General features: G+C 41.8%; 2 protein-coding genes and 7 non-coding genes across 10 annotated transcripts; 7 read left to right on the forward strand and 2 right to left on the reverse strand.

Annotated features, from left to right (window-relative positions):
- Window positions 1-9262: 9262 nt before the first annotated feature.
- On the reverse strand, window positions 9263-11449 carry LOC131697938 (large ribosomal subunit protein mL62-like). Of its 2 annotated transcripts, XM_058989977.1 has the most exons (4): window positions 11344-11449; window positions 10970-11052; window positions 9747-9916; window positions 9263-9413 (listed from the first exon to the last, which is right to left on the reverse strand). In XM_058989977.1, exons 1-4 carry the CDS (start codon window positions 11363-11365, stop codon window positions 9329-9331), a joined length of 360 nt encoding a protein of 119 aa, XP_058845960.1. In that variant the 5' UTR covers window positions 11366-11449; the 3' UTR covers window positions 9263-9328. The 2 variants fall into 2 exon arrangements, 1 of the variants encoding a protein (XP_058845960.1); XR_009307567.1 differs by lacking the exons at window positions 9263-9413; window positions 9747-9916 and having other exon boundaries at window positions 10984-11052; window positions 11302-11449.
- A 6980-nt stretch (window positions 11450-18429) lies between these two features.
- Window positions 18430-18502, forward strand: trnar-ccu (transfer RNA arginine (anticodon CCU)). The gene has a single exon. It is a non-coding gene; the product is annotated as a tRNA-Arg (tRNA).
- Window positions 18503-19139: 637 nt separating this feature from the next.
- On the forward strand, window positions 19140-19212 carry trnar-ucg (transfer RNA arginine (anticodon UCG)). The gene has a single exon. It is a non-coding gene; the product is annotated as a tRNA-Arg (tRNA).
- Window positions 19213-20352: 1140 nt separating this feature from the next.
- On the reverse strand, window positions 20353-22316 carry LOC131697886 (large ribosomal subunit protein mL62-like; the record flags this gene model as incomplete). The annotated part of the gene is made up of 4 exons (XM_058989629.1): window positions 20353-20503; window positions 20837-21006; window positions 22004-22086; window positions 22265-22316. Coding segments are annotated over 4 exons (390 nt in total), but the record flags the coding sequence as incomplete, so codon positions are not given.
- Window positions 22317-22733: 417 nt separating this feature from the next.
- trnaq-cug (transfer RNA glutamine (anticodon CUG)) lies at window positions 22734-22805 on the forward strand. Its single transcript has one exon. It is a non-coding gene; the product is annotated as a tRNA-Gln (tRNA).
- A 335-nt stretch (window positions 22806-23140) lies between these two features.
- On the forward strand, window positions 23141-23213 carry trnar-ccu (transfer RNA arginine (anticodon CCU)). Its single transcript has one exon. It is a non-coding gene; the product is annotated as a tRNA-Arg (tRNA).
- A 708-nt stretch (window positions 23214-23921) lies between these two features.
- On the forward strand, window positions 23922-23994 carry trnar-ucg (transfer RNA arginine (anticodon UCG)). The gene has a single exon. It is a non-coding gene; the product is annotated as a tRNA-Arg (tRNA).
- A 1722-nt stretch (window positions 23995-25716) lies between these two features.
- trnaq-cug (transfer RNA glutamine (anticodon CUG)) lies at window positions 25717-25788 on the forward strand. The gene has a single exon. It is a non-coding gene; the product is annotated as a tRNA-Gln (tRNA).
- Window positions 25789-26125: 337 nt separating this feature from the next.
- Window positions 26126-26198, forward strand: trnar-ccu (transfer RNA arginine (anticodon CCU)). The gene has a single exon. It is a non-coding gene; the product is annotated as a tRNA-Arg (tRNA).
- The last annotated feature ends 534 nt before the right edge of the window (window positions 26199-26732 follow it).

The following is a 26732-nucleotide window of genomic DNA, read 5'->3' on the forward strand; positions in this document are numbered from 1 at the left end:
CACAGTTAGTGATGAACATAATGATCCTTGTGAACCCGGTCAGACAAACCAGCATAAGAGAGAAAAGAACCTCAACGGGCACAAGCCTGGAGTTAAATGGCCAAGAGCTTGTGAGAAAACTGCATGGGACACAGTAAACACAGATCTCTGCGTTGCATTGGAAAGATTAAGTGGAACAGTTGAAAAGAAGCTGGATAAATTTGGGGACATCATCTACGCATATGGAAGTGAGAGGTTTGGAGTTGAAAAAAGGAAGGAAAAAGTACAAACTATTCCTGGAAAGTCTAGACGGCAGCAGGAGATTGAACGCTTAGTTAGAGAAAGGAGACAGCTGAGGAACCAATGGAGAAGAGCAGAACAAAGTCAGAAGGAGGGACTCAATCTCTTACAAAGGGTCATAAAAGATAAGCTTGCAACATTGCGCAGAGCTGAGCGCCTACGGAAACGCTACAAAAAGAAGGAGCGTGCGAGAGCTAACTTTTATAAAGACCCATTCAAATTTGTAAAGAAGTTATTCACCAGTGAGAAGAATGGCACACTAAAAGTATCTAAGGTTGAGCTGGAGAGATATTTGGAGGAAACACATACAGATTCAAAAAGGCAGGAGCCTATGTCAATTCCGTCAGACATCCCACCTATCAATCCACCAGAATACCAAATGGAGGACTGTGCACCTAAGTGGAAAGAAATAGAGCAAGCTGTGAAAAAAGCAAGGGCTTCATCATCTCCAGGGCCTAATGGAGTTCCGTACAGAGTGTACAAGAGTGCTTCAAGAGTTCTACGAATTCTGTGGAAATTGATGAAAGTGGCATGGGAAAAACAGGTTGTACCAAGAGCATGGCGCCGAGCAGGTGGAGTCTTTATACCTAAAGAAAAAGATTCTACAAGCATCAGTCAGTTTCGTCCCATTTCCCTATTAAACGTAGAAGGCAAGATTTTCTTCAGCATTATTGCTCAGAGATTGTCAGCTTACCTATTAAAGAACTGCTTCATTGACACTTCAATACAAAAAGCGGGCATTCCAGGTTTCCCAGGTTGCTTAGAACACATCAATGTGATCTGGCAACAAATTCAATCAGCTAAAAAGGAGAGGAAGGAGCTCCATGTGACATTCCTGGATTTGGCTAATGCATATGGTTCAGTGCCACATGAACTACTTTGGGCAGCATTTGATTTTTTCAGTGTACCGATGACAATAACAAATTTAGTGAAAGCCTATTTTGGAGATTTGCAATTCAGTTTTTCAACTTCAGAATTCAGCACTACATGGCAATGCCTAGAGGTTGGAATAATGGCAGGATGCACCATTTCTCCGCTGGCTTTTACCATGGCAATGGAAGTAATCATTAGGGCATAAAAAATGGGTAGTAGGAGGAGAGCGCTTGGCTTCTGGAATGCGACTACCACCAATTCGAGCATACATGGATGACATGACAACCATGACTACAACAGTCGCCTGCACTAATCGATTATTGGGCAAATTAACCAATAACATTGAATGGGCACGAATGCAATTCAAGCCCACTAAATCAAGGAGCATCTCTATAATTAAAGGCAAAGTAGTAGATAAAACATTCTTCATTAATGGTGAGGCAATACCAACAGTGTCTGAGAAGCCAGTGAAGAGTCTTGGGAGATGGTACGACGGGGATCTAAAGGACACAGTTCGTGTGGGAGAAGTTAGACAACAAGCAGTGGAAGGGTTGAAGAGCATAGACAGCTGCGCTCTACCAGGTAAACTAAAACTCTGGTGCTTTCAGTTTGGTCTACTGCCGAGGTTGCTGTGGCCACTGACTGTGTACGAGGTTTCTTTGACAACAGTAGAGAAGCTGGAAGCTTTAATCAGTTCATACATCAGGAAATGGTTGGGAGTTCCACGCTGCCTCAGCAGAGTGGGACTTTATGGTAAACGAATACTGCAGCTACCAGTCTCTGCTCTAACCGAGGAGTTTAAGTGCGCCAAGGTCAGATTGGAAATGACATTCGTAGAGTCACGCGATAAATGCGTAAGGGAGGCAGCACCTGTGTTGAAAACTGGAAGAAAGTGGGCGGCAAAGAAAGCTGTGGAAGATGCAAAGGCTGCCCTTCGAATTGGTGATATCATGGGGCAAGTTCAGCATGGAAGAGGGGGTCTTGGTTTCAGTTCAACTCCTCCTACATGGCACAAGGCGGCCCCAGCTCAAAGAAGGAAGCTGGTAGTCAACGAGGTGCAAAAGCAGGAGGAGAGGATGAGGTGTATAAAGGCCATTTCCCAGGCCAAACAGGGAGAATGGATGAGATGGGAGAGTGTGGAACAACGCAAGATTGGCTGGCAAGACCTATGGTCAATGGAACAGAGCAGGATCAGTTTCCTCATCAGGTCAACATATGATGTTCTCCCATCACCACAGAACCTAAACCTCTGGGTAGGAGAGGATCCCTCATGTCCTTTGTGTTCATCACCTGCAACATTAAGGCACATTTTGACAGGATGTAAGGTGGCTCTTAGTCAAGGACGGTTTACTTGGCGCCATGACCAGGTGCTGCGATGTTTGGCCTTAGCATTGGAAGACAAGCGTAACATGACCAATAAGTTGCCACCTGTTCCATCAAAACATTACACACAAAAGACAACATTCCTCCGCCCAGGAGAGCAACCACCAAGAAAAGGTGTTAAAACCAATCCTCGCCCAGGACAACTGGATGCTGCTAGAGACTGGAAAATGCTGGCAGATGTTGGTCAATGGCTTATTTTTCCACCTGAGATTGCCACCACTAACCTTCGACCAGATATTGTCTTGTGGTCTGGATCAGCACGCCTTGTTCACCTGGTAGAGTTAACAGTGCCATGGGAGGATGCTGTAGATGAGGCGTATGAGAGGAAGAAACTGCGGTATGCTCAACTAGCCACTGAAGCGGAACAGCGAGGATGGAGAGTTCGGGTTTACCCAGTGGAAGTGGGTTGTCGAGGATTTGTGGCACACTCTACAACCCGGTTTCTCAGAGACGTCGGATTCAGTGGCCAAGAGTTGCGTCGCACAGTGAAGAACTTATCTGAAGCAGCAGAGAGGAGCAGCAACTGGCTGTGGTTGAGACGGAAAGATTCTGGCTGGGGACAGGTAAGTAAGCTGGGCTGAGTTGAGTGGGGGACGGAGGGGGGTGATGCTGGGACGCCAGAATCACCGTCGAGCCCTCTTGAGGTGTCGTGGGCTAGTCGACGAAACACTGAGGATGGAAGGTGCCCACTTGAAAACCCCAGAGATGTACCCTACTTAGCTCAATCCAGACGGTTGTCATGCTGATGCGCTGGGGAGGCCGCACTTTGGTTGATCCCCGGAGCCAGCATCGCAGCCGTTGTGTGTGCTGATGCGCCAGGGAGGCAAAATAAGCTGATCCCTGGAGCCAGCATTACACTTCAGCCATTAACACCAGACAGAAGGATATCTACATCATCATATGGAAGGAAACGTAAATGGATGGAGACGCATATGGATCACATTAGTTTACTGTAAAGCTACGTCTTAGTTGGTGCTTATCTTGGCGAGAGCCGAGTTCAAATCAGCATGAATTTTTAACATCTACTCTCGTGTAATGGAAATCTTAATCTATCGCAGATGAATCAACTACAAGCTGTGCAGCTTCACTATTTGCTGTACGGGACGCGTCGTGTCGCAGCACTTTTGACTGCGCAAAGTGGTCACAGCTGTTGTTCACACTTTAAATACAGATTGCATTCGCAAAATTGGATACATTTACATTTAAAGTAAATGTGCTGAGTTTGTACCTCTTATCAAGAGGTTTTAAAAGCGACATCGTTGGTACATCCGTCCTCTCAACCAACAGGGAAACCCGAAAGGGAGAATTTCAAACATTTGTCGCACTGAGACCCTCGACTCTTACAAGAAATGATGTCGGAGTCTGAAGTCTGTACGGTAAAGTTTTGTACTCTAAAGTAACATTTAAACTTGCCAGCAGTCAAAAGCAAGTCTTTATATTATTGGTTCTGGTGTACTATTTAAAAGCTCTTGTGTATGTTGATGTAGCTAAACCTACATTTGGACAACTTTCCGTGAATTCTTGTTTTTTTGCCGCACCTTGCCAGTAAAATTAACTAAAAAGTACTGCATCAAAATCATAGCCTTATAACAAACTAATTAGACCAATGTCTGATTTTATTCATGTTTTCATCGTATAGCACAGATTCATAGAGGTGTTTTTTGTTAAGCTTTCATTTCAGTTAGAAGTTAAAATATTTACCCTTTGCAGGGATATGGAGGAATGCAGTACAGTGTGCATAGAGCTGATGCAGGCAGGGATATGGAGGAATCCAGTACAGTGTGCAGATAGCTGATTCAGGCAGGGACATTGAGGATTGCAGTAAAGTGTGCACTGAGCTGATTCAGGCAGGGATATGAAGGAATGCAGTACAGTGTGCAGAGATCTGATTCAGGCAGGGATATGGAGGAATGCAGTACAGTGTGCAGAGAGCTGATTCAGGCAGGGATATGAAGGAATGCAGTACAATGTGCAGAGATCTGATTCAGGCAGGGATATGGAGGAATGCAGTACCGTGTGCAGAGCTGATTTAGGAAGCAATATGGAGGAATTCAATATAGTGTGCAGAGAGCTGATTCAGGCAGGGACATTGAGGATTGCAGTAAAGTGAGCACTGAGCTGATTCAGGCAGGGATATGAAGGAATGCAGTACAGTGTGCAGAGATCTGATTCAGGCAGGGATATGGAGGAATGCAGTACCGTGTGCAGAGCTGATTTAGGAAGCAATATGGAGGAATGCAGTACAGTGTGCATAGAGCTGATTCAGACAGAGATATGGAGGAATGCAGTACCGTGTGCAGAGAGCTGATTCAGGCAGGGATATGGAGGAATGCAGTACAATGTGCAGTGCTGATTCAGGCAGGGATATAGAGGAATGCAGTACAGTGTGCAGAGCTGATTCAGGCAGGGATATGGAGGAATGCAGTACAGTGTGCAGAGCTGATTCAGGCAGGGATATGGAGGAATGCAGTACAGTGTGCAGGTAGCTGATTCAGGCAGGGATATGGAGGAATGCAGTACAGTGTGCAGAGCTGATTCAGGCAGGGATATGGAGGAATGCAGTACAGTGTGCAGGTAGCTGATTCAGGCAGGGATATGGAGGAATGCAGTACAGTGTGCAGAGCTGATTCAGGCAGGGATATGGAGGAATGCAGTACAGTGTGCAGAGCTGATTCAGGCAGGGATATAGAATGCAGTACAGTGTGCAGAGCTGATTCAGGCAGGGATATGGAGGAATGCAGTACAGTGTGCAGAGCTGATTCAGGCAGGGATATAGAGGAATGCAGTACAGTGTGCAGAGCTGATTCAGGCAGGGATATGGAGGAATGCAGTACAGTGTGCAGAGCTGATTCAGGCAGGGATATGGAGGAATGCAGTACAGTGTGCAGGTAGCTGATTCAGGCAGGGATATGGAGGAATGCAGTACAGTGTGCAGAGCTGATTCAGGCAGGGATATGGAGGAAAGCAGTACAGTGTGCAGACCTAATTCAGGCAGGAAAATAGAGGAATGCAGTACAGTGTGCAGAGCTGATTCAGGCTGCGATATGGAGAAATGCAGTACAATGTGCAGAGATCTGATTCAGGCAGGGATATGGAGGAATGCAGTACAATGTGCAGAGAGCTGATTCAGGCTGGGACATGGAGGAATGCAGTACAGTGTGCAGAGTTGATTCAGGCAGGTATATGGAGGAATGCAGTACTGTGTGCAGAGCTGATTCAGGCAGCGATATGGAGGAATGCAGTACAATGTGCAGAGAGCTGATTCAGGCGGGGACATGGAGGAATGCAGTACAGTGTGGAGAGCTGTTTTAGGAAGCAATATGGTGGAATGCAGTACAGTGTGCAGAGAGCTGATTCAGACAGGGATATGGAGGAATGCAGTACCGTGTGCAGAGAGCTGATTCAGGCAGGGATATGAAGGAATGCATTACCGTGTACAGAGATCTGATTCATGCAGGGATATGGAGGAAGGCAGTACAGTGAGCAGAGAGCGGATTCAGGCAGGGATATGGAGGAATGTAGTACAGTGTGCAGAGAGCTGATTCAGGCAGTGATATGAAGGAATGCATTACCGTGTACAGAGAGCTGATTCATGCAGGGATATAGAGGAAGGCAGTACAGTGAGCAGAGAGCGGATTCAGGCAGGGATATGGAGAAATGCAGTACAGTGTGCAGAGAGCTGATTCAAGCAGGGATATGGAGGAATCCAGTACAGTGTGCAGAGAGCTGATTCAAGCAGGGATATGGAGGAATGCAGTACAGTGTGCAGAGAGCGGATTCAGACAGGGATATGGAGGAATGCAGTACAGTGTGCAAAGATCTGATTCAGGCAGGGATATGAAGAAAAGCAGTACAGTGTGCAGAGCTGATTCATTCAGGGATATAGAGGAATGCACTACAATGTGCATAGCTGATTCGGGGAGGGATATGGAGGAATGCAGTAAAATGTGAAGAGCTGATTCAGGTAGGGATATGGAGGAATGCAGTACAGTGTGCAGAGCTGATTCAGGCAGGGATATTTAGGAATGCAGTACAGTGTGCAGTGCTGACTCAGGCAGGCATATGGAGAAATGCAGTACAGTGTGCAGTGAGCTGATTCAGGCAGGGATATGGAGGAATGCAGTACAGTGTGCAGAGATCTGATTCAGACAGGGATATGGAGGAATGCAGTACAGTGTGCAAAGATCTGATTCAGGCAGGGATATGAAGAAATGCAGTACAGTGTGCAGAGCTGATTCATTCAGGGATATAGAGGAATGCACTACAATGTGCATAGCTGATTCGGGGAGGGATATGGAGGAATGCAGTAAAATGTGAAGAGCTGATTCAGGTAGGGATATGGAGGAATGCAGTACAGTGTGCAGAGCTGATTCAGGCAGGGATATTGAGGAATGCAGTACAGTGTGCAGTGCTGACTCAGGCAGGCATATGGAGAAATGCAGTACAGTGTGCAGTGAGCTGATTCAGGCAGGGATATGGAGGAATGCAGTACAGTGTGCAGAGATCTGATTCAGACAGGGATATGGAGGAATGCAGTACAGTGTGCACAGAGTTGACTCAGGCAGGGATATGGAGGAATGCAGTACAGTGTGCAGAGAGCTGACCCAGGCTGGGAAATGGAGGAATGTAATACAGTGTGCAGGGAGCTGATTCAGGCACTTGGTTGATGGCAGGTGCTTCTGTCTGGCTCTGATTCCTTCAGGAAATTTGGAAATCAGCAGGAAGTTTATTTCTATGAATGTTCCACAATCTAGAGAATGCATACCATAGTTTATTTCTTGGCCAACCAATTTATCTTTTTTCATTTATATATTTTGGAAAAGTTCTTTTCTGTAAATTCATATTCACGCTTTTAAAAATATTGAGTTTCTGCTTGGTTCACACCAATACTACTGTGGTTAGCCGCTGCCATGGTGTATCGCCCCCTTGTGGAAAATATCTGAAGTTCTTCACCACTGCCTAGATCGAACTAAGGAGATCAAGAATCCACCAAATTGTCTAAAATATAACCTAAACGTATCAAATTAAAACAACAGCAGTAGAAACGCTTACAAAAAATAGAATAATAATAAAATGATGTATTTATTACAGTTAAGTGGCCGATACATAAATATGGTTTCCATGGTGTAATGGTTATCACTCATGACTTTCAATCCTGTGATCTGAGTTCAAATCCCCGTAGGACAATCATTTTAGCATTATTATTCTTAAGATATTAAAAAGTGTTTCATCGAGCTGACGTTTCTATAAGAACATAAGAACATAAGAAAGTTTACAAACGAGAGGAGGCCATTCAGCCCATCTTGCTCGTTTGGTTGTTAGTAGCTTAATGATCCCAGAATCTCATCAAGCAGCTTCTTGAAGCATCCCAGGGTTTCAGCTTCAACAACATTACAGGGGAGTTTGTGCCACACCCTCACAATTCTCTGTGTAAAAAATGCGCGTCCTATTTTCTGTTCTGAATGCCCCTTTATCTCATCTCCATTTGTGAGCCCTGGTCCTTGTTTCTTTTTTCAGGTCAAATAAGTCCCCTGGGTTGACATTGTCTATACCTTTTAGGATTTTGAATGTTTGAATCAGATCGCCGCGTAGTCTTCTTTGTTCAAGACTGTATAGATTCAATTCTTTTAGCCTGTCTGCATACGACATGCCTTTTAAACCCGGGATAATTTTGGTTGCTCTTCTCTGCACTCTTTCTAGAGCAGCAATATCATTTTTGTAACGAGGTGACCAGAACTGAACACAATATTCTAGGTGAGGTCTTACTAATGCATTGCAGAGTTTTAACATTACTTCCCTTGATTTAAATTCAACACTTCTCACAATATATCCGAGCATCTTGTTAGCCTTTTTTATAGCTTCCCCACATTGTCTAGATGAAGACATTTCTGAGTCAACATAAACTCCTAGGTCTTTTTCATAGTTCCCTTCTTCAATTTCACTATCTCCCATATGATATTTATAATGCACATTTTTATTGCCCGCATGCAATACTTTACACTTTTCTCTATTAAATTTCATTTGCCATGTGTCTGCCCAATTCTGAATGCTGTCTAGATCATTTTGAATGACCTTTGCTGCTTCAACAGTGTTTGCCACTCCTCCTATTTTTGTGTCGTCTGCAAATTTAACTTTTTGTTTGCTTACTATACCAGAATCTAAATCATTAATGTAGATCAGGAATAGCAGAGGACTTAATACTGATCCCTGTGGTACACCACTGGTTACCTCGCTCCATTTTGAGTTTCACATGGAGTTATATGGTAATCTTGGGTATTGGTGAAGGCGTGGTTGAGCTTTAATGTACACTTCCAATTTCCCTTTGCTAAAATAAATCCCTTTGAGAACGAAAACCAGCGGTCCAGAGAAGCTGCTTATCTGCCTTTTGTACGCATTAAAAAAATGTGAAACACGCACTCAGTTTACCATTACCATGTCAGGAGGCTACTTTGACACTGCTCAGCAAACAAGTAACCTAACTTTCCAACACCACAACCATTGTAAACACACAGCAATGTGCAGATGTATTTTAAGATGTTAATTTACAGTCCACTGTGCCAGCCAGTATTTTAGAGTCATACTGATCATGCCTCTTTCAACTGATCAACTCTTACACATGTGGTACATCCGAGTAACTATTTAGAAAACTATTCATAACTTCCAATTACCCAACCCAGCAAAACCAGCCGACAAATTAAAATAAACGAGGAACAAACAACACTTTGTACAAGTCATTCATTTATTCTTTACAGATTGCTTCAATGCAGCCAGCCTTCATATCCTGGCATCACCTTCAATCAAACTCCTCGCGTCGGCTTCGCTTCACTGCAGTGTGCATTTTCTTTTGCTGCAGGCGTTCTCGGTTCATTTTGTCCATCCTGAAAAGAGAAACAATGTTAATTTGCTCTGGAGGCAAATTGTAAGGTTACGGCATCTCTGATCAAATAGTTTGTAAACATGAAGACAACTGGATATGGGAAAATGAGCATGAAGCTAATATCTGTTATCATCCAAAATCCAAGAAGTGACGCCAATATCACAACCCTCTTAGAGCAGAGTGCGGTTAGATTGTTTGCTACGGGAAGGATCAGCATCTGAAATAGTATAATTGAGGGCTAGTGCATTGCTGTGTCGTGGTACAAGGTAATGATCCCAGTTTTAAATGAGCTCTTGGCAGCCCTGATCAGATCCTGGTGTCACAGGAAGATTACCTGTAGCGTCGGAGAGCCACGTCTTCTTGGGAAGGCTGCCTGTGTTTCACGCTGGCAGCAGCGATCATGTCTCGGATCTTCTGCAAACAGTCAGACAGATTGCGCATCTGGTACCGGCTCACTTCCGAGGTGACGATCAGCTCCCCACTTCTGTTTATTCGGTTTGTATGCTGAGATGCAAAATAAATAAATAAAAACATAACTAACAGGGTTTTAACAGCCAGTTCTGAGGCCTGACCTATTACATGTAGTGCTCAAAACAGTAGAACATATTAAAGTCCCTGATATTTATTTACTTACAAAAAAAAAAAGTTCACACACCTCCTCAATTTTGTAAATGTTCCAGTGTCACGCAGCTGTGTACTATGTCACGCTGCTATCCCCTGATGTATGCAATTCATGGTATTTTTTTGTAAGTAAAACTAAGGCTACGATTTTGTCACAGAGGTCATGGAAATCCTGAAAATCGTGAATTTGAATGTAGTCTTGGACGCCTGAAAATGGATGTGAAACACATTTGATGAGGCGCTTCCTTTATTTCCTTTAAAAAATGTACTGAAAATACTAATCTGCGAGTGTCTGTAAATTGTTTGGTTGTGTATTCACGCAGCATTTATGTGTAGCTGTGTAGGTCAGCGAATGAGATAACTGAGCGAGCAAGTATGTAAATGGGTGACAGCTAAAAGAAAAACAATTGTGAGAGCTGTTTTCTGTAAAGAAAGAACAACAATGCATCGGAGAACAGAAGTTTTCCAACTTAGAGGCTCTTTTTACAACATTCTATTTCCGAATCGTGGAAAACTCGAAATCCTGGTTCACTCTAAAGTAACATTTAAACTTGCCAGCAGTCAAAAGCAAGTCTTTATATTATTGGTTCTGGTGTACTATTTAAATGCTCTTGTGTATGTTGATGTAGCTAAACCTACATTTGGACAACTTTCCGTGAATTCTTGTTTTTTTGCCGCACCTTGCCAGTAAAACGAACTAAAAAGTACTGCATCAAAATCATAGCCTTATAACAAACTAATTAGACCAATGTCTGACTTTATTCATGTTTTCATCGTATAGCACAGATTCATAGAGGTGTTTTTTGTTAAGCTTTCATTTCAGTTACAAGTTAAAATATTTACCCTTTACACACCAGCTGTTAGTTAACTTTCACATTTCTTCAATGTTATTAGCAGTCAGCTCAAGTGAATATGTAATCTTAGTATTGATGTTACCTGAGAAATAATCTTTTGTCGCACATCTTCAGGAATCCAATCAGCTGTTTGTATGTGGAACCGGACTTCAGCTTTTGTGTTTACTAGAACAAAATGTGAAAAATGTACTATAACACAAAAGTAGCTGACTCTCTATAACCTGTGATGTTGTTGCCTGTCTAGTTAACTCTGTGGAGAATACTTCCCCACAACAGTGCTCCTGATCACCCTGTACATTAAATGAAATTTATAATTAAAGTTCGGGAGGAGGGTCAGACACCAATCTCCGCATCACCAAATTGAATCATTCAATTTACACATTAGCTAATTTAAATTGTTAGCACTATAAATACCCTCTTCACTTATCTCTCAGTTGCGTTTTGATTTCATCGTACATGCACGCATCATGGTCTGCATTCTGGATTATTCCGTTTCGACGGATGACGATCTGTTTGCTGTTTCCCCGGAGCCGAGATCCACGCAACCAGTTCAACCAGCCCTTCCCGGGACAACTCCACCACAACTTTGGTCGGCGGTATTACCACTCCAAACTTCTCTGCCCAGATGTCAGCTTCTCCTGTCTGCTGTGGCTCCCGCCTGGCCACTGTTCCTCCGCAACTCCTGAAATCAGAGACTGGACGATCTCCCGGATCCAGCTTTATCTTCGTAGCAACAACATCCCATTCAAATCTACAGCACGTAAGGAGAATTTGTTTACTTTATTTCATCCTTCCAGTCGCAGGCGCTATGACGTCAGCACTGATCGTTGCTTTACCCAGTGTTGCCAAGTGTAACGACAAAACAAGCCCAACCCATGTCAGTATGGGTGTTTTACAAATTCCAACCCGCGACTCAAGAAGCTAGCCCAATTTCCGCGTATTATAAGCGGACTTGAAACACCTCGCCCGCACCGACTGCATCTCCACGAAGCGCTTCTACTACTGGAAAAATCCGAAAGCAGGACCATCGCACCTGTCAATCAAAGGCTCATTTAGCAGTTCCTGAGCATTCTGGCTCCAACTATAACCTTTCAGGTTACCTCCCCTCACTGCAGGCGTCCAGCAGGCCCCTGCAGTGACCTCTTTGGCCACTATGGGCGTCCAGCAGGCCCTCATAGTGATCCTTTCTCTGTGAAATGCTTTTCTTTCTGCGCTTCAGCAGTTTTGAGCATTTGTTTCTAGAGATTGTTTTTACAGTTAGGAGCGGCTGCTCCCGCGATCTATCCTGGGGGTTTCGACACCCGCCACTGTTGTATAATATGCATCTGTAACCTTTCTGGTTACACCCCCTCATCACTGCAGGCGTCCAGCAGGCCCCTGCAGTGATCTCTTTGGCCACTATGGGCGTCCAGCAGGCCCCCATAGTGCTCCCTTCACCTCTAACTATAACCTTTCTGGTTCCCCTCCCTCACTGCAGGCGTCCAGCAGGCCCCTGCAATGACCTCTTTGGCCACTATGGGCATCCAGCAGGCCCCCATAGTGCTCCCTTCACCTCTAACTATAACCTTTCTGGTTCACTTCCCTCACTGCAGGTTCCCTAACCTTTCTGGTTCCCTTCCCTCACTGCTCATCGGCAGTTTTGAGCATTTGTATCCAGAGATTGTTTTGCCAGATTTGTAATAACTTCATTGAAGGAACCTGTGCTATTCTGCCTGTAACTTCCTTCATTTCCGCTCACCGTAACTCCATCACATCCAGCATCAACAGTCCCTCACGAAGATTGCTCCCTGCAATATGCAAATCGACCACGCCATATTCTTAATCAAAATTGCTGGGAAAAACGCATGACTGGCTAAAGCCAATATATCAAACACATTTAAAATCATGCCCATTGAGCCTGTCCTCAGGGGATTGTATTTTTTATATTTCCACTTTTCTGTCCGGTCCCCCCCCCCCCCCCCAAAACTTTTCACAATATATCCGAGCATCTTGTTGGCCTTTTTACAGCTTCCCCACATTGTCTAGATGAAGGCATATCTGAGTCAACATAAACTCCTAGGTCATTTTCAAAGATTCCTTCAATTTCAGTATCTTCCATATGATATTTATAATGCACATTTTTCTTGCCTGTGTGCAGTACTTTACACTTCTCTATTAAATGTCATTTGCCATGTGCTTGCTCAGTTCTGAATGCTGTCTAGATCATTTTGAATGACCTTCGCTGCTGCAACAGTGTTTGCCACTCCACCTATTTTTGTGTTGTGTGCAAATTTAACAAGTCTGCTTACTATGCCATAATCTAAATCATTATGTAGATTAGGAATAGCAGAGGACCTAATACTGATCCCTGTAATACACCACTGGTTACATTGCTCTATTTTTGATGTCTCCTCTAATCAGTAATTACAGTTGGGTGCGGCTGCTCCCGCATTCCCACCCCCCATCACTGCAGGCCCCTGCAGTGACCTCGCTGGCCACTATGGGCGTCCAGCAGGCCCCCATAGTGCTCCCTTCTCTGTCAAACGGTTTTCTACCAGCTGCGAGCTTCAACAGGGCCCCACTGCCCCCTTCTATTCCTTACCTCCGCGGTCTTCCAAATGTAACCTTTTAGGTTACCCTCCCCTCACTGCAGGCATTCAGCAGGCCCCTGCAGTGACCTCCCCGGCCGCCATGGGTGTCCAGCACGACCCCATAGTGGTCTCTTCTCTGTGAGATGCTTTTCTTCTTTCAGCTTACCGGCAGTTTATTCAAACACTTTCAAAACCATTCCCATTTCTTTGAATATCAGTCAGGGCCGCAATACTGCATACTCTGAAGGCCTTCTGTTTTCTACATGTTAACTACTCCCTAATCCACGTGCATGCATTTCATTGAATCCCTACTGCATTCAGTTTGAGAAATTAATCTTTTATGTGGGACTTTGTCAAAAGCTTTCTGGAAATTTTAAATAAACCATGTCATATGCTTTGCAATTTGTACGCAATGAGGATAAATCCTCGAGGCAGAGCTTTTATCTCCTACCTTCTCTCTATTTGATCCTTTCTGTCGATTCCCTCAATGATGTCATACTTATGGTTTGGTTTTTTTTTTTTTTTTTCGCAAGGAACTCCGCCTGTGGGTGCTCCTACTAAAAGAAAGGAATGGCAGTACTTTCTTTTACGACAACTGTCTCCTGCTGCACAAAGACATTCAGCCGTTCAAAGATGCAGCTCCCTCTCTTGGCTTTGGAGGATACTACAAGGGAAAATTGGTTTTCTGCTCCATGGCCCAACGAATTCAGCATTATTCCTATAACCGATCACTCCTCGTCATTGCGCAAAGTGTGTCCATTTGCTGTAGCCGCACTCCTTTTGGGGGTCTTCCTGGGCTCAAAATCCATTCTTCTCCACTCACAATTCACCTTCAGTCTAAATCTTTAACAAGATCGTTCATTCTCCCACCATATAATGAGAATATTCAGAAGGATTACCTGTTTATCTGTTACTCATCAGTTCATTTTCAGAGCTCAACACATTCTCGGCCACCTGAATATAATTGATTCTCTTTCTTGTTTCCAAACGCAGAGATTCAGAGCATTGGCTTCCGAAGACGACCTCCTGCAAACTCAGATTCCTCATTTTTCAGACCTGACATTCATGTGAGCCACCTGCTGCATTCCCTGATTTCTGCAGGCTCAAGAAACAACTCTTCTCAGCATCACTCCCCGCTCACTGCAAATGTACCGGTCATCCTGGAATTGCTTTAAAATTTCACTTTGCATTCAACATTCCTTTCCATCATTTTCAGTGCCCGTAGTGTCATCCTGTTTTATGTCCCTTAAGAACAGAGCTATAAGATTTGAATTTCCAGCATAAAGTTTTTCTACAAACTCAACTCAATTTCACTGTCCCAGCTCTACACTCTGCAACTCACAAATTTCACTAATCCTGAAAGGGCTTCAACTATCAGAATCTCTTTCTCCTCCTGCTTGCCTACCTATTGCCATCAACGTACTCTCTTGGTGCCTCTCATCTGCTCCAGCTACTCCTGCCTGTTTTAGATAAAACCTTACAGCTCTTTCTCTTAGCCTTCTTGGGTTCCCATAGGTGCTGGGAGTCTACATCGCTCTCAAATTCAACCTCCAGATTCACCCCTTAATCTCTGACCTAGCAATCCCCTCATCTGATACCCTTTCCTTCCTGCTCAAAAGAAGTAAAACGGACCAGGAAGATTAGAGAAAGCTTTTCAATTTTGTTTATAAATTAAACTCCCATGTTGGCCCATATGACCCCTTTCTCTCTTGTCCATCTCCATCTTTCTCAGGGCGCATCACCCTCAGGCCCGCTGTTTATTAACGAAAACTGAACAATCGTCACCCAACATTTGTTCTTCTTTCACCTGATTTATTTCCAGGTCCGGATTCGCAGCTGAGCAGTTTTCCGGTCCTTCCTTCAGAATCGTAGCAGCTTTTTCCCACTGAGTTCCAGACTCTGTTATCAAACGGTTAGGTCGTTGATCCTCCAGTGCTTACCAAGTTTATATTATAACAAATATTATGGAGCCTAAAAATGCTTTTACAGAAATGTGCTCTTAAGTGTTAGTAACCTGCCTGGAGGAAGGGCAATCGAATCAGCCATGGATTCCCAGAGGTTTATTTCCCAAAAATGGGTTTTGTTTTCCTCTCCTGCGTGCTGATGATCATTTGTTAAAGGTTGGCTAAACCTTCAAGTGGGCTATATTCAATTCTAACTGTGGCATTGAGACCGGCTTGTTCTTTTTGGGGGTCTCAGCCTCGTCCAGTTGGCCAGGCAGCGAACCCTCAAACCAAGTTAGGTTTGATGCCAAATGAATGTGTATATACAGCATACTTTTCTGTTAAATCGCATACTCCGCATTCTCTACAATAAATATTTGTACTAAAACATTTTGTGATTGGTGTTTGTCCCGAACTACTGAAATAAAATTTATAATTAAAGTTCGAGAGGAGGGTCAGACACCAATCTCCGCATCACCAAATTGAATCATTCAATTTACACATTAGCTAATTTAAATTGTTAGCACTATAAATACCCTCTTCACTTATCTCTCAGTTGCGTTTTTATTTCATCGTAACCCACCACCTCCCCATCTCCACCTTTCCTAATAACAGTTTTTATGTTTTATCAAATGGGGGTCTCAGCCTCGTCCAGTTGGTCAGGCAGCGAACCCTCAAACCAAGTTAGGTTTGATGCCAAATTAATGTGTATATACAGCATACTTCTGTTAAATCGCATACTCCGCATTCTCTACAATAAATATTTGTACTAAAACATTTTGTGATTGGTGTTTGTCCCGAACTACTGAAACATGCTTGTGAATATTTGAACAAAGACTTCCATTTCCATACCTTTATTAACATTCTGGCCTCCAGGGCCACTGCTTCGACAGTAGGTAATGGTGAGGCGATCTACACAAAAACAAAAGGTGCACGTCAGTAAACATGCTTCACAATAACATGCTTTATAAAAAGTAGCAATTCAATGCATCACTATTATGTCATAGCAGTGAAGGATGGGGGATTGTGATACCGTCTGAACGAAGACAAGCTTTTCCAAACTAGTCTGGACTTATTACAGTTTTTAAAGCTCTGGATTCCCGGATCCAAGTCATTGTAAACATATTCGGCTGCTTTCACAGCCCGATTAAAACCAATCTTGGACTGTGTAATGTTACCCTGGGTAAGGTAGTCCAAGATTAGTGCTAATTAAAACAATCGCAGTAGAAACGCTTACAAAAAAATAGAATAATAATAAAATGATGTATTTATTACAGTTAAGTGGCCAATGCATAAATATGGGTTCCATGGTGTAACGGTTAGTGCTCTGGAGTTTGAATTCAGCGATCCGAATTCAAATCTCGGTGGGACCTTCGTTTTAGCATTACACCGTGTAACAATTTTTTTTTTTTTTTGGTTCCTGGGTAGTAAATGTTATTTCCAAATTGCTTATGCCTCAAAAGTATAGAAAATGGCTATTATTCCCCACAAACTTTGTTTTTCTGACCAGGATAGTGATATTTTGAAATTTACCTATTTTCCAGAACATTCCAGATAGATTCAGTGCTGAGTAAATTTGGAGTAACTTCTAGAACTTTCTAGAACTTACAGGGGCCTTAAGCCCACCAGTTCAGTTTAGTTCCAGCTGCCTAAGTGGATACATATCTGCATTTTTCTGAGATGGCATCAAGGTCATAGGAGACTTCAAAATGGTGGCATTCCTGATGGGTCTCCAAGGCGGTTTTACCAAGTTTCCCTGCTATCTTTGCCTTTGGGACAGCAGGGACACCAAGGCGCACTACCACAGGCGGGACTGGCCACAGCGGACCGAGTTCTCTGTGGCGAGGAACAATGTCAAGTGGGAGCCACTGGCGGACCCCCGGAAGGTGCTGATGCCACCAATGCACATCAAATTGGGCCTTATGAAACAATTTGTCAGAGCTCTAGATAAGGAGTCAGCAGCCTTCAAGTACCTTCAAGACTTCTTCCCTAAGCTGTCTGAGGCAAAGGTCAAAGCCAGTGTCTTCGTCGGACCACAGATAAAGAAGATCCTGGAGTGCAATGAATTCCCCAAGAAGCTCACTAGTAAGGAGAAAGCGGCTTGGAACAGCTTTGTCGCAGTGGTTCGGGGCTTCCTGGGCAATCACAAGGCCGAAAACTATGTGGAGCTGGTTGAGACTCTGGTGAAGAACTACGGCACAATGGGCTGTAGGATGTCCCTCAAAGTCCATATCCTTGATGCTCATCTTGATAAATTCAAGGAGAACATGGGAGTGTACTCGGAGGAGCAAGGCGAGCGCTTCCACCAGGATATACTGGACTTTGAACGCCACTACCAAGGACAATATTACGAGAACATGATGGGAGACAACATTTGGGGGCTGATTCGTGAAAGTGATTTACAGTATAATCGTAAATCTCGAAAAACTACTCGCTTCTAAATCTTTTGTAGTCATTTTTGTATTACTTTAGTATAAATACATGTTAATTTGGATTCATATGTTGTTTTTTTCTGACTTTATGTGAACGAAAAGACACAAATTCGCCCGTTTTCTCATTGGAAATAGGTACATTTCAAAATATCACTGTCCTGGTCACAAAAGCAAAGTTTGTGGAGAATAATAGCAATTTTATATACTTTTGAGGGATAAGCAATTAGGAAATAACACTTACTACCCAGGAACAAAAATTGTGTTACATAGTGTTATTATTTTTAAGTTATTAAAAAGTGTTTCATCGAACTGACGTTTCTATCATAATAAATGCTGAGAAATTCACTGCAAAGTTGTGGGATGGCACCTTTTAGCCATAAAACCTAAAGTATAAAACCCTCAGAAATACTTTTATTTGCTTTTGTCTGCTTTCGCAACCTGTACTGAAAAATCCGAGGTGACCGTAAAAAGCTTGCAGAGTACAGTACAGGTAAAAAGGTAAAGCGTTAATAATTTTTTTGGGGGGGTTACCTTTCATTCTGTATTTAGCGATAGTCAGGCACACTAATATGAGCAAGAACGGCATTTTCTTTAGGAGCCCCAGTGGCCTAATGGATAAGGCACTGGCCTCCTAAGCCAGGGATTGTGGGTTCGAGTCCCATCTGGGGTGTAACGTGTATGTTTTTTTCTCATGACTGTTTTATAATAAACTTTCCAGACGTTTCCCCTCTCTTCAGCTATTATTCATAAAAATGAATAAACATATATTTCAACATGGTTAGCGTCAGTAACCATTTAAACACAGTGTCTGGTAAAGGTAATTTAACTTTACCACCCTAAAGTAACGTTAACCGCAATGATTAAATAGTAACAAATAGTCCATTATATTAATTAATTTAACAGTATCTTATTAAACATTTAATTCATGCGCAAAAGCAGAGTGGCGCAGCGGAAGCGTGCTGGGCCCATAACCCAGAGGTCGATGGATCGAAACCATCCTCTGCTAGATTTTTTTGTCAGTTTATATTTCAGCCGCTTTTATATATATTTCATATTAACAATCACATACCGGTATGTATTGTTTATAAAACCATTACTTCACAGAAGCGTCAGTCAATTCCATTTGTGCCCTGAGTACGAGGGGCGGGGCATCACTCAGCAATAGGAAAATAACAGACAAGAGGCAGCGCCAATTGGGTAAGCACATAGCTTTAGGGTATGGGCGGGGCTACTGGCTGCTTTTTTAATTCCGTACCTCTTTAGGACTGTGGTAGTGCTGTACTTGTTTGCTATATTATGAAAAAATAGACCGCGTGGCCTAATGGATAAGGCGTCTGACTTCGAATCAGAAGATTGAGGGTTCGAGTCCCTTCGTGGTCGTTTTTTTATTTTAGATTTTATTTATTAATTGTGTAACTTGTAGTTCAGATCAAATAATGCAATGTAAATCAGTGTACATGTTTCTGCGTTTTAAAAAGTGATATAGGCTCTTTTCCTTTAGTGTGGTAAGGAAAATAATTTAACTTAAATATAGAAATATGTTCTACATCAGTGTGATCCCGTTAGAAATGTACCTAATGTATAGTCCAGTATATGTCAAATGATCAATTCCTTACGTAGATTAATTCAAAATTAGTGTAAATCTGTGAAGCCATTTATTTGCCACCTTAAATGCATCCAGTTTGTGTACTGATTGATTTATTGACATAATTGTGGGAATGTTTTAAACAAACAGCAGTTTGTATTTGGGAGAACATTCCAGATATATAAAACGGAATATTTAACAGAAAATAACTACATAAACATATCTCAACATACATTGACATTTTCTTTTCTATTAAGTTCTTACTTGTTTTAAAAGTTATTGCGCTGTCATAATTGCAAGCACGACAGCTTTTTTGTTGTTAAATTGTCTAAACTTGAGGCTTTTGACCTCACATCCCAACGTTTTCTAGTAAGTGTAGTCCTGCTGCGACAGATACTCGAGACAGGGAGCAGATTGCAGTGGGTGCGAGGTGAAAAGCCTGAACTGTCCCGCTGCACATGGAGTTATATGGTAATCTTAGGTATTGGTGAAGGCGTGGTTGAGGTTTAGTGTACACTTCCAATTTCCCTTTGCTAAAATAAATCCCTTTGAGAACAAAAACCAGCGGTCCAGAGAAGCTGCTTATCTGCCTTTTGTACGCATTAAAAAAATGTGAAACACGCACTCAGTTTACCATTACCATGTCAGGAGGCTACTTTGACACTGCTCAGCAAACAAGTAACCTAACTTTCCAACACCACAACCATTGTAAACACACAGCAATGTGCAGATGTAGTTTAAGATGTTAATTTACAGTCCACTGTGCCAGCCAGTATTTTAGAGTCATACTGATCATGCCTCTTTCAACTGATCAACTCTTACACATGTGGTACATCCGAGTAACTATTTAGAAAACTATTCATAACTTCCAATTACCCAACCCAGCAAAACCAGCCGACAAATTAAAATAAACGAGGAGCAAACAACACTTTGTACAAGTCATTCATTTATTCTTTACAGATTGCTTCAATGCAGCCAGCCTTCATATCCTGGCATCACCTTCAATCAAACTCCTCGCGTCGGCTTCGCTTCACTGCAGTGTGCATTTTCTTTTGCTGCAGGCGTTCTCGGTTCATTTTGTCTATCCTGAAAAGAGAAACAATGTTAATTTGCTCTGGAGGCAAATTGTAAGGTTACGGCATCTCTGATCAAATAGTTTGTAAACATGAAGACAACTGGATATGGGAAAATGAGCATGAAGCTAATATCTGTTATCATCCAAAATCCAAGAAGTGACGCCAATATCACAACCCTCTTAGAGCAGAGTGCGGTTAGATTGTTTGCTACGGGAAGGATCAGCATCTGAAATAGTATAATTGAGGGCTAGTGCATTGCTGTGTCGTGGTACAAGGTAATGCTCCCAGTTTTAAATGAGCTCTTGGCAGCCCTGATCAGATCCTGGTGTCACAGGAAGATTACCTGTAGCGTCGGAGAGCCACGTCTTCTTGGGAAGGCTGCCTGTGTTTCACGCTGGCAGCAGCGATCATGTCTCGGATCTTCTGCAAACAGTCAGACAGATTGCGCATCTGGTACCGGCTCACTTCCGAGGTGACGATCAGCTCCCCACTTCTGTTTATTCGGTTTGTATGCTGAGATGCAAAATAAATCAATAAAAACATAACTAACAGGGTTTTAACAGCCAGTTCTGAGGCCTGACCTATTACATGTAGTGCTCAAAACAGTAGAACATATTAAAGTCCCTGATATTTATTTACTTACAAAAAAAAAGTATACACACCTCCTCAATTTTGTAAATGTCCCAGTGTCACGCAGCTGTGTACTATGTCACGCTGCTATCCCCTGATGTATGCAATTCGTGGTATTTTTTTGTAAGTAAAACTAAGGCTACGATTTTGTCACAGAGGTCATGGAAATCCTGAAAATCGTGAATTTGAATGTAGTCATGGACGCCTGAAAATAGATGTGAAACACATTTGATGAGGCGCTTCCTTTATTTCCGTTAAAAAATGTACTGAAAATACTAATCTGTGTAGGTCAGCGAATGAGATAACTGAGCGAGCAAGTATGTAAATGGGTGACAGCTAAAAGAAAAACAATTGTGAGAGCTGTTTTCTGTAAAGAAAGAACAACAATGCATCGGAGAACTGAAGTTTTCCAACTTAGAGGCTCTTTTTACAACATTCTATTTCCGAATCGTGGAAAACTCGAAATCCTGGTTCACTCTAAAGTAACATTTAAACTTGCCAGCAGTCAAAAGCAAGTCTTTATATTATTGGTTCTGGTGTACTATTTAAATGCTCTTGTGTATGTTGATGTAGCTAAACCTACATTTGGACAACTTTCCGTGAATTCTTGTTTTTTTGCCGCACCTTGCCAGTAAAATGAACTAAAAAGTACTGCATCAAAATCATAGCCTTATAACAAACTAATTAGACCAATGTCTGATTTTATTCATGTTTTCATCGTATAGCACAGATTCATAGAGGTGTTTCTTGTTAAGCTTTCATTTCAGTTACAAGTTACAATATTTACCCTTTACACGCCAGCTGTTAGTTAACTTTCACATTTCTTCAATGTTATTAGCAGTCAGCTCCAGTGAATATGTAATCTTAGTATTGATGTTACCTGAGAAATAATCTTTTGTCGCACATCTTCAGGAATCCAATCAGCTGTTTGTATGTGGAACCGGACTTCAGCTTGTGTGTTTACTAGAACAAAATGTGAAAAATGTACTAGAACACAACAGTAGCTGACTCTCTATAACCTGTGATGTTGTTGCCTGTCTAGTTAACTCTGTGGAGAATGCTTCCCCACAACAGTGCTCCTGATCACCGTGTACATTAAACATGCTTGTGAATATTTTAACAAAGACTTCCATTTCCATACCTTTATTAACATTCTGGCCCCCAGGGCCACTGCTTCGACAGTAGGTAATGGTGAGGCGATCTACACAAAAACAAAAGGTGCACGTCAGTAAACATGCTTCACAATAACATGCTTTATAAAAAGTAGTAATTCAATGCAACACTATTATGTCATAGCAGTGAAGGATGGGGGATTGTGATACAGTCTGAACGAAGACATGCTTTTCCAAACTAGTCTGGACTTATTACAGTTTTTAAAGCTCTGGATTCCCGGATCCAAGTCATTGTAAACATATTCGGTTGCTTTCACAGCCCGATTAAAACCAATCTTGGACTGTGTAATGTTACCCTGGGAAAGGTAGTCCAAGATTAGTGCTAATTAAAACAATCGCAGTAGAAACGCTTACACACACACACACACACACACACAAAAAGAGAATAATAATAAAATGATGTATTTATTACAGTTACGTGGCCAAGGCGTGAATATGGGTTCCATGGTGTAATGGTTAGCTCTCTGGACTCTGAATCCAGCGATCCGAGTTCAAATCTCGGTGGGACCTTCGTTTTAGTGCATTATTATTCTTAAGTTATTAAAAAGTGTTTCGTCGAACTGACGTTTCTATCATAATAAATGCTGAGAAATTCACTGCAAAGTTGTGGGATGGCACCATTTAGCCATAAAATCTAAAGTATAAAACCCTCAGAAATACTTTTATTTGCTTTTGTCTGCTTTTGCAACCTGTACTGAAAAATCCAAGGTGACCGTAAAAACTTGCAGAGTACAGTACAGGTAAAAAGGTAAAGCGTTAATAATTTTTTTTTGGTTTACCTTCCATTCTGTATTTATCGATAGTCAGGCACACAAATATGAGCAAGAACGGCATTTTCTTTAGGAGCCCCAGTGGCCTAATGGATAAGGCACTGGCCTCCTAAGCCAGGGATTGTGGGTTCGAGTCCCATCTGGGGTGTAACGTGTATGTTTTTTTTTCTCACGACTGTTTTATAAAAAACTTTCCAGACGTTTCCCCTCTCTTCAGCTATTATTCATCAAAATAAATAAACATATATTTCAACATGGTTAGCGTCAGTAACCATTTAAACACGGTGTCTGGTAAAGGCAATTTAACCTTACCACCCTAAAGTAACGTTAACCGCTATGATTAAATAGTAGTCCATTATATTAATTAATTTAACAGTATCTTATTAAACATTTGACAAATGAGCAAAAGCAGAGTGGCGCAGCGGAAGCGTGCTGGGCCCATAACCCAGAGGTCGATGGATCGAAACCATCCTCTGCTAGATTTTTTTTGTCAGTTTGTATTTCAGCCGCTTTTATATATATTTCATATTAACAATCACATACCGGTATGTATTGTTTATAAAACCATTACTTCACAGAAGCGTCAGTCAATTCCATTTGTGCCCTGAGTACGAGGGGCGGGGCATCACTCAGCAATAGGAAAATAACAGACAAGAGGCAGCGCCAATTGGGTAAGCACATAGCTTTAGGGTATGGGCGGGGCTACTGGCTGCTTTTTTAATTCCGTACCTCTTTGGGACTGTGGTAGTTCTGTACTTGTTTGCTTTGTTATGAAAAAATATTTCGTTGATACTGTAGTACAAACTACGCTAATTATAGATGAAAGTATTTACGTAAACGCTCTCTTTTGGTGAAAGACCGCGTGGCCTAATGGATAAGGCGTCTGACTTCGAATCAGAAGATTGAGGGTTCGAGTCCCTTCGTGGTCGTTTTATTTATTTTTTATTTTATTCATTAATTGTGTAACTTGTATTTCAGATCAAATAATACAATGTAAGTCAGTGTACATGTTTCTGCGTTTTAAAAAGTGATATAGGCTCTTTTCCTTTAGTGTGGTAAGGAAAATAATTTAACTTAAATATAGAAATATGTTCTACATCAGTGTGATCTCGTTAGAAATGTACCTAATGTATAGTCCAGTATATGTCAAATGATCAATTCCTTACGTAGATTCCTTCTATCGCAGGTGAATCAACTACAAGCTGTGCAGCATCACTATTTGTTGTACGGGACGCGTCGTGTCGCAGCACTTTTGACTGCGCAAAGTGGTCACAGCTGTTGTTCACACTTTAAATACAGATTGCATTCGCAAAATTGGATACATTTACATTTAAAGTAAATGTGCTGAGTTTGTACCTCTTATCGAGAGGTTTTAAAAGCGACATCGTTGGTACATCCGTCCTCTCAACCAACAGGGAACCCGAAAGGGAGAATTTCAAACATTTGTCGCACTGAGACCCTCGACTCTGACCAGAAATGATGTCGGAGTCTGAAGTCTGGACGGTAAAGTTTTGTACTCTAAAGTAACATTTAAACTTGCCAGCAGTCAAAAGCAAGTCTTTATATTATTGGTTCTGGTGTACTATTTAAAAGCTCTTGTGTATGTTGATGTAGCTAAACCTACATTTGGACAACTTTCCGTGAATTCTTGTTTTTTTGCCGCACCTTGCCAGTAAAACGAACTAAAAAGTACTGCATCAAAATCATAGCCTTATAACAAACTAATTAGACCAATGTCTGATTTTATTAATGTTTTCATCGTATAGCACAGATTCATTGAGGTGTTTTTTGTTAAGCTTTCATTTCAGTTAGAAGTTAAAATATTTACCCTTTACACACCAGCTGTTAGTTAACTTTCACATTTCTTCAATGTTATTAGCAGTCAGCTCCAGTGAATATGTAATCTTAGTATTGATGTTACCTGAGAAATAATCTTTTGTCGCACATCTTCAGGAATCCAATCAGCTGTTTGTATGTGGAACCGGACTTCAGCTTGTGTGTTTACTAGAACAAAATGTGAAAAATGTACTATAACACAACAGTAGCTGACTCTCTGTAACCTGTGATGTTGTTGCCTGTCTAGTTAACTCCGTGGAGAATGCTTCCCCACAACAGTGCTCCTGATCACCCTGTACATTAAACATGCTTGTGAATATTTTAACAAAGACTTCCATTTCCATACCTTTATTAACATTCTGGCCTCCAGGGCCACTGCTTCGACAGTAGGTAATGGTGAGGCGATCTACACAAAAACAAAAGGTGCACGTCAGTAAACATGCTTCACAATAACATGCTTTATAAAAAGTAGTAATTCAATGCAACACTATTATGTCATAGCAGTGAAGGATGGGGGATTGTGATACAGTCTGAACGAAGACAAGCTTTTCCAAACTAGTCTGGACTTATTACAGTTTTTAAAGCTCTGGATTCCCGGATCCAAGTCATTGTAAACATATTCGGCTGCTTTCACAGCCCGATTAAAACCAATCTTGGACTGTGTAATGTTACCCTGGGTAAGGTAGTCCAAGATTAGTGCTAATTAAAACAATCGCAGTAGAAACTCTTACACACACACACACACACACACAAAAAAAGAGAATAATAATAAAATGATGTATTTATTACAGTTACGTGGCCAAGGCGTAAATATGGGTTCCATGGTGTAATGGTTAGCACTCTGGACTCTGAATCCAGCGATCCGAGTTCAAATCTCGGTGGGACCTTCGTTTCAGTGCATTATTATTCTTAAGTTATTAAAAAGTGTTTCGTCGAACTGACGTTTCTATCATAATAAATGCTGAGAAATGCACTGCAAAGTTGTGGGATGGCACCTTTTAGCCATAAAATCTAAAGTATAAAACCCTCAGAAATACTTTTATTTGCTTTTGTCTGCTTTTGCAACCTGTACTGAAAAATCCAAGGTGACCATAAAAAGCTTGCAGAGTACAGTACAGGTAAAAAGGTAAAGCGTTAATAATTTTTTTTTTGGGTTACCTTCCATTCTGTATTTAGCGATAGTCAGGCACACAAATATGAGCAAGAACGGCATTTTCTTTAGGAGCCCCAGTGGCCTAATGGATAAGGCACTGGCCTCCTAAGCCAGGGATTGTGGGTTCGAGTCCCATCTGGGGTGTAACGTGTATGTTTTTTTTTTTCTCACGACTGTTTTATAATAAACTTTCCAGACGTTTCCCCTCTCTTCAGCTATTATTCATCAAAATAAATAAACATATATTTCAACATGGTTAGCGTCAGTAACCATTTAAACATGTTGTCTGGTAAAGGCAATTTAACCTTACCACCCTAAAGTAACGTTAACCGCTATGATTAAATTGTAGTCCATTATATTAATTAATTTAACAGTATCTTATTAAACATTTGACAACTGAGCAAAAGCAGAGTGGCGCAGCAGAAGCGTGCTGGGCCCATAACCCAGAGGTCGATGGATCGAAACCATCCTCTGCTAGATTTTTTTTGTCAGTTTGTATTTCAGCCGCTTTTATATATATTTCATATTAACAATCACATACCGGTATGTATTGTTTATAAAACCATTACTTCACAGAAGCGTCAGTCAATTCCATTTGTGCCCTGAGTACGAGGGGCGGGGCATCACTCAGCAATAGGAAAATAACAGACAAGAGGCAGCGCCAATTGGGTAAGCACA

Source organism: Acipenser ruthenus, chromosome 17, assembly GCF_902713425.1.
Source record: "Acipenser ruthenus chromosome 17, fAciRut3.2 maternal haplotype, whole genome shotgun sequence".
NCBI lineage: Eukaryota > Metazoa > Chordata > Actinopteri > Acipenseriformes > Acipenseridae > Acipenser > Acipenser ruthenus.

Excerpts from the sequence above, each read along its gene's own strand:
- LOC131697938 (XM_058989977.1), bottom strand. The coding sequence starts at position 11,365 with ATGCAGACCATGATGCGTGCAT. Across the intron at positions 11,053-11,343 it reads GCAGACCATGATGCGTGCAT|TAAACACAAAAGCTGAAGTC; the intron begins GTACGATGAAAT and ends ATTTTGTTCTAG. Across the intron at positions 9,414-9,746 it reads GTGGCTCTCCGACGCTACAG|GATGGACAAAATGAACCGAG; the intron begins GTAATCTTCCTG and ends TTCTCTTTTCAG.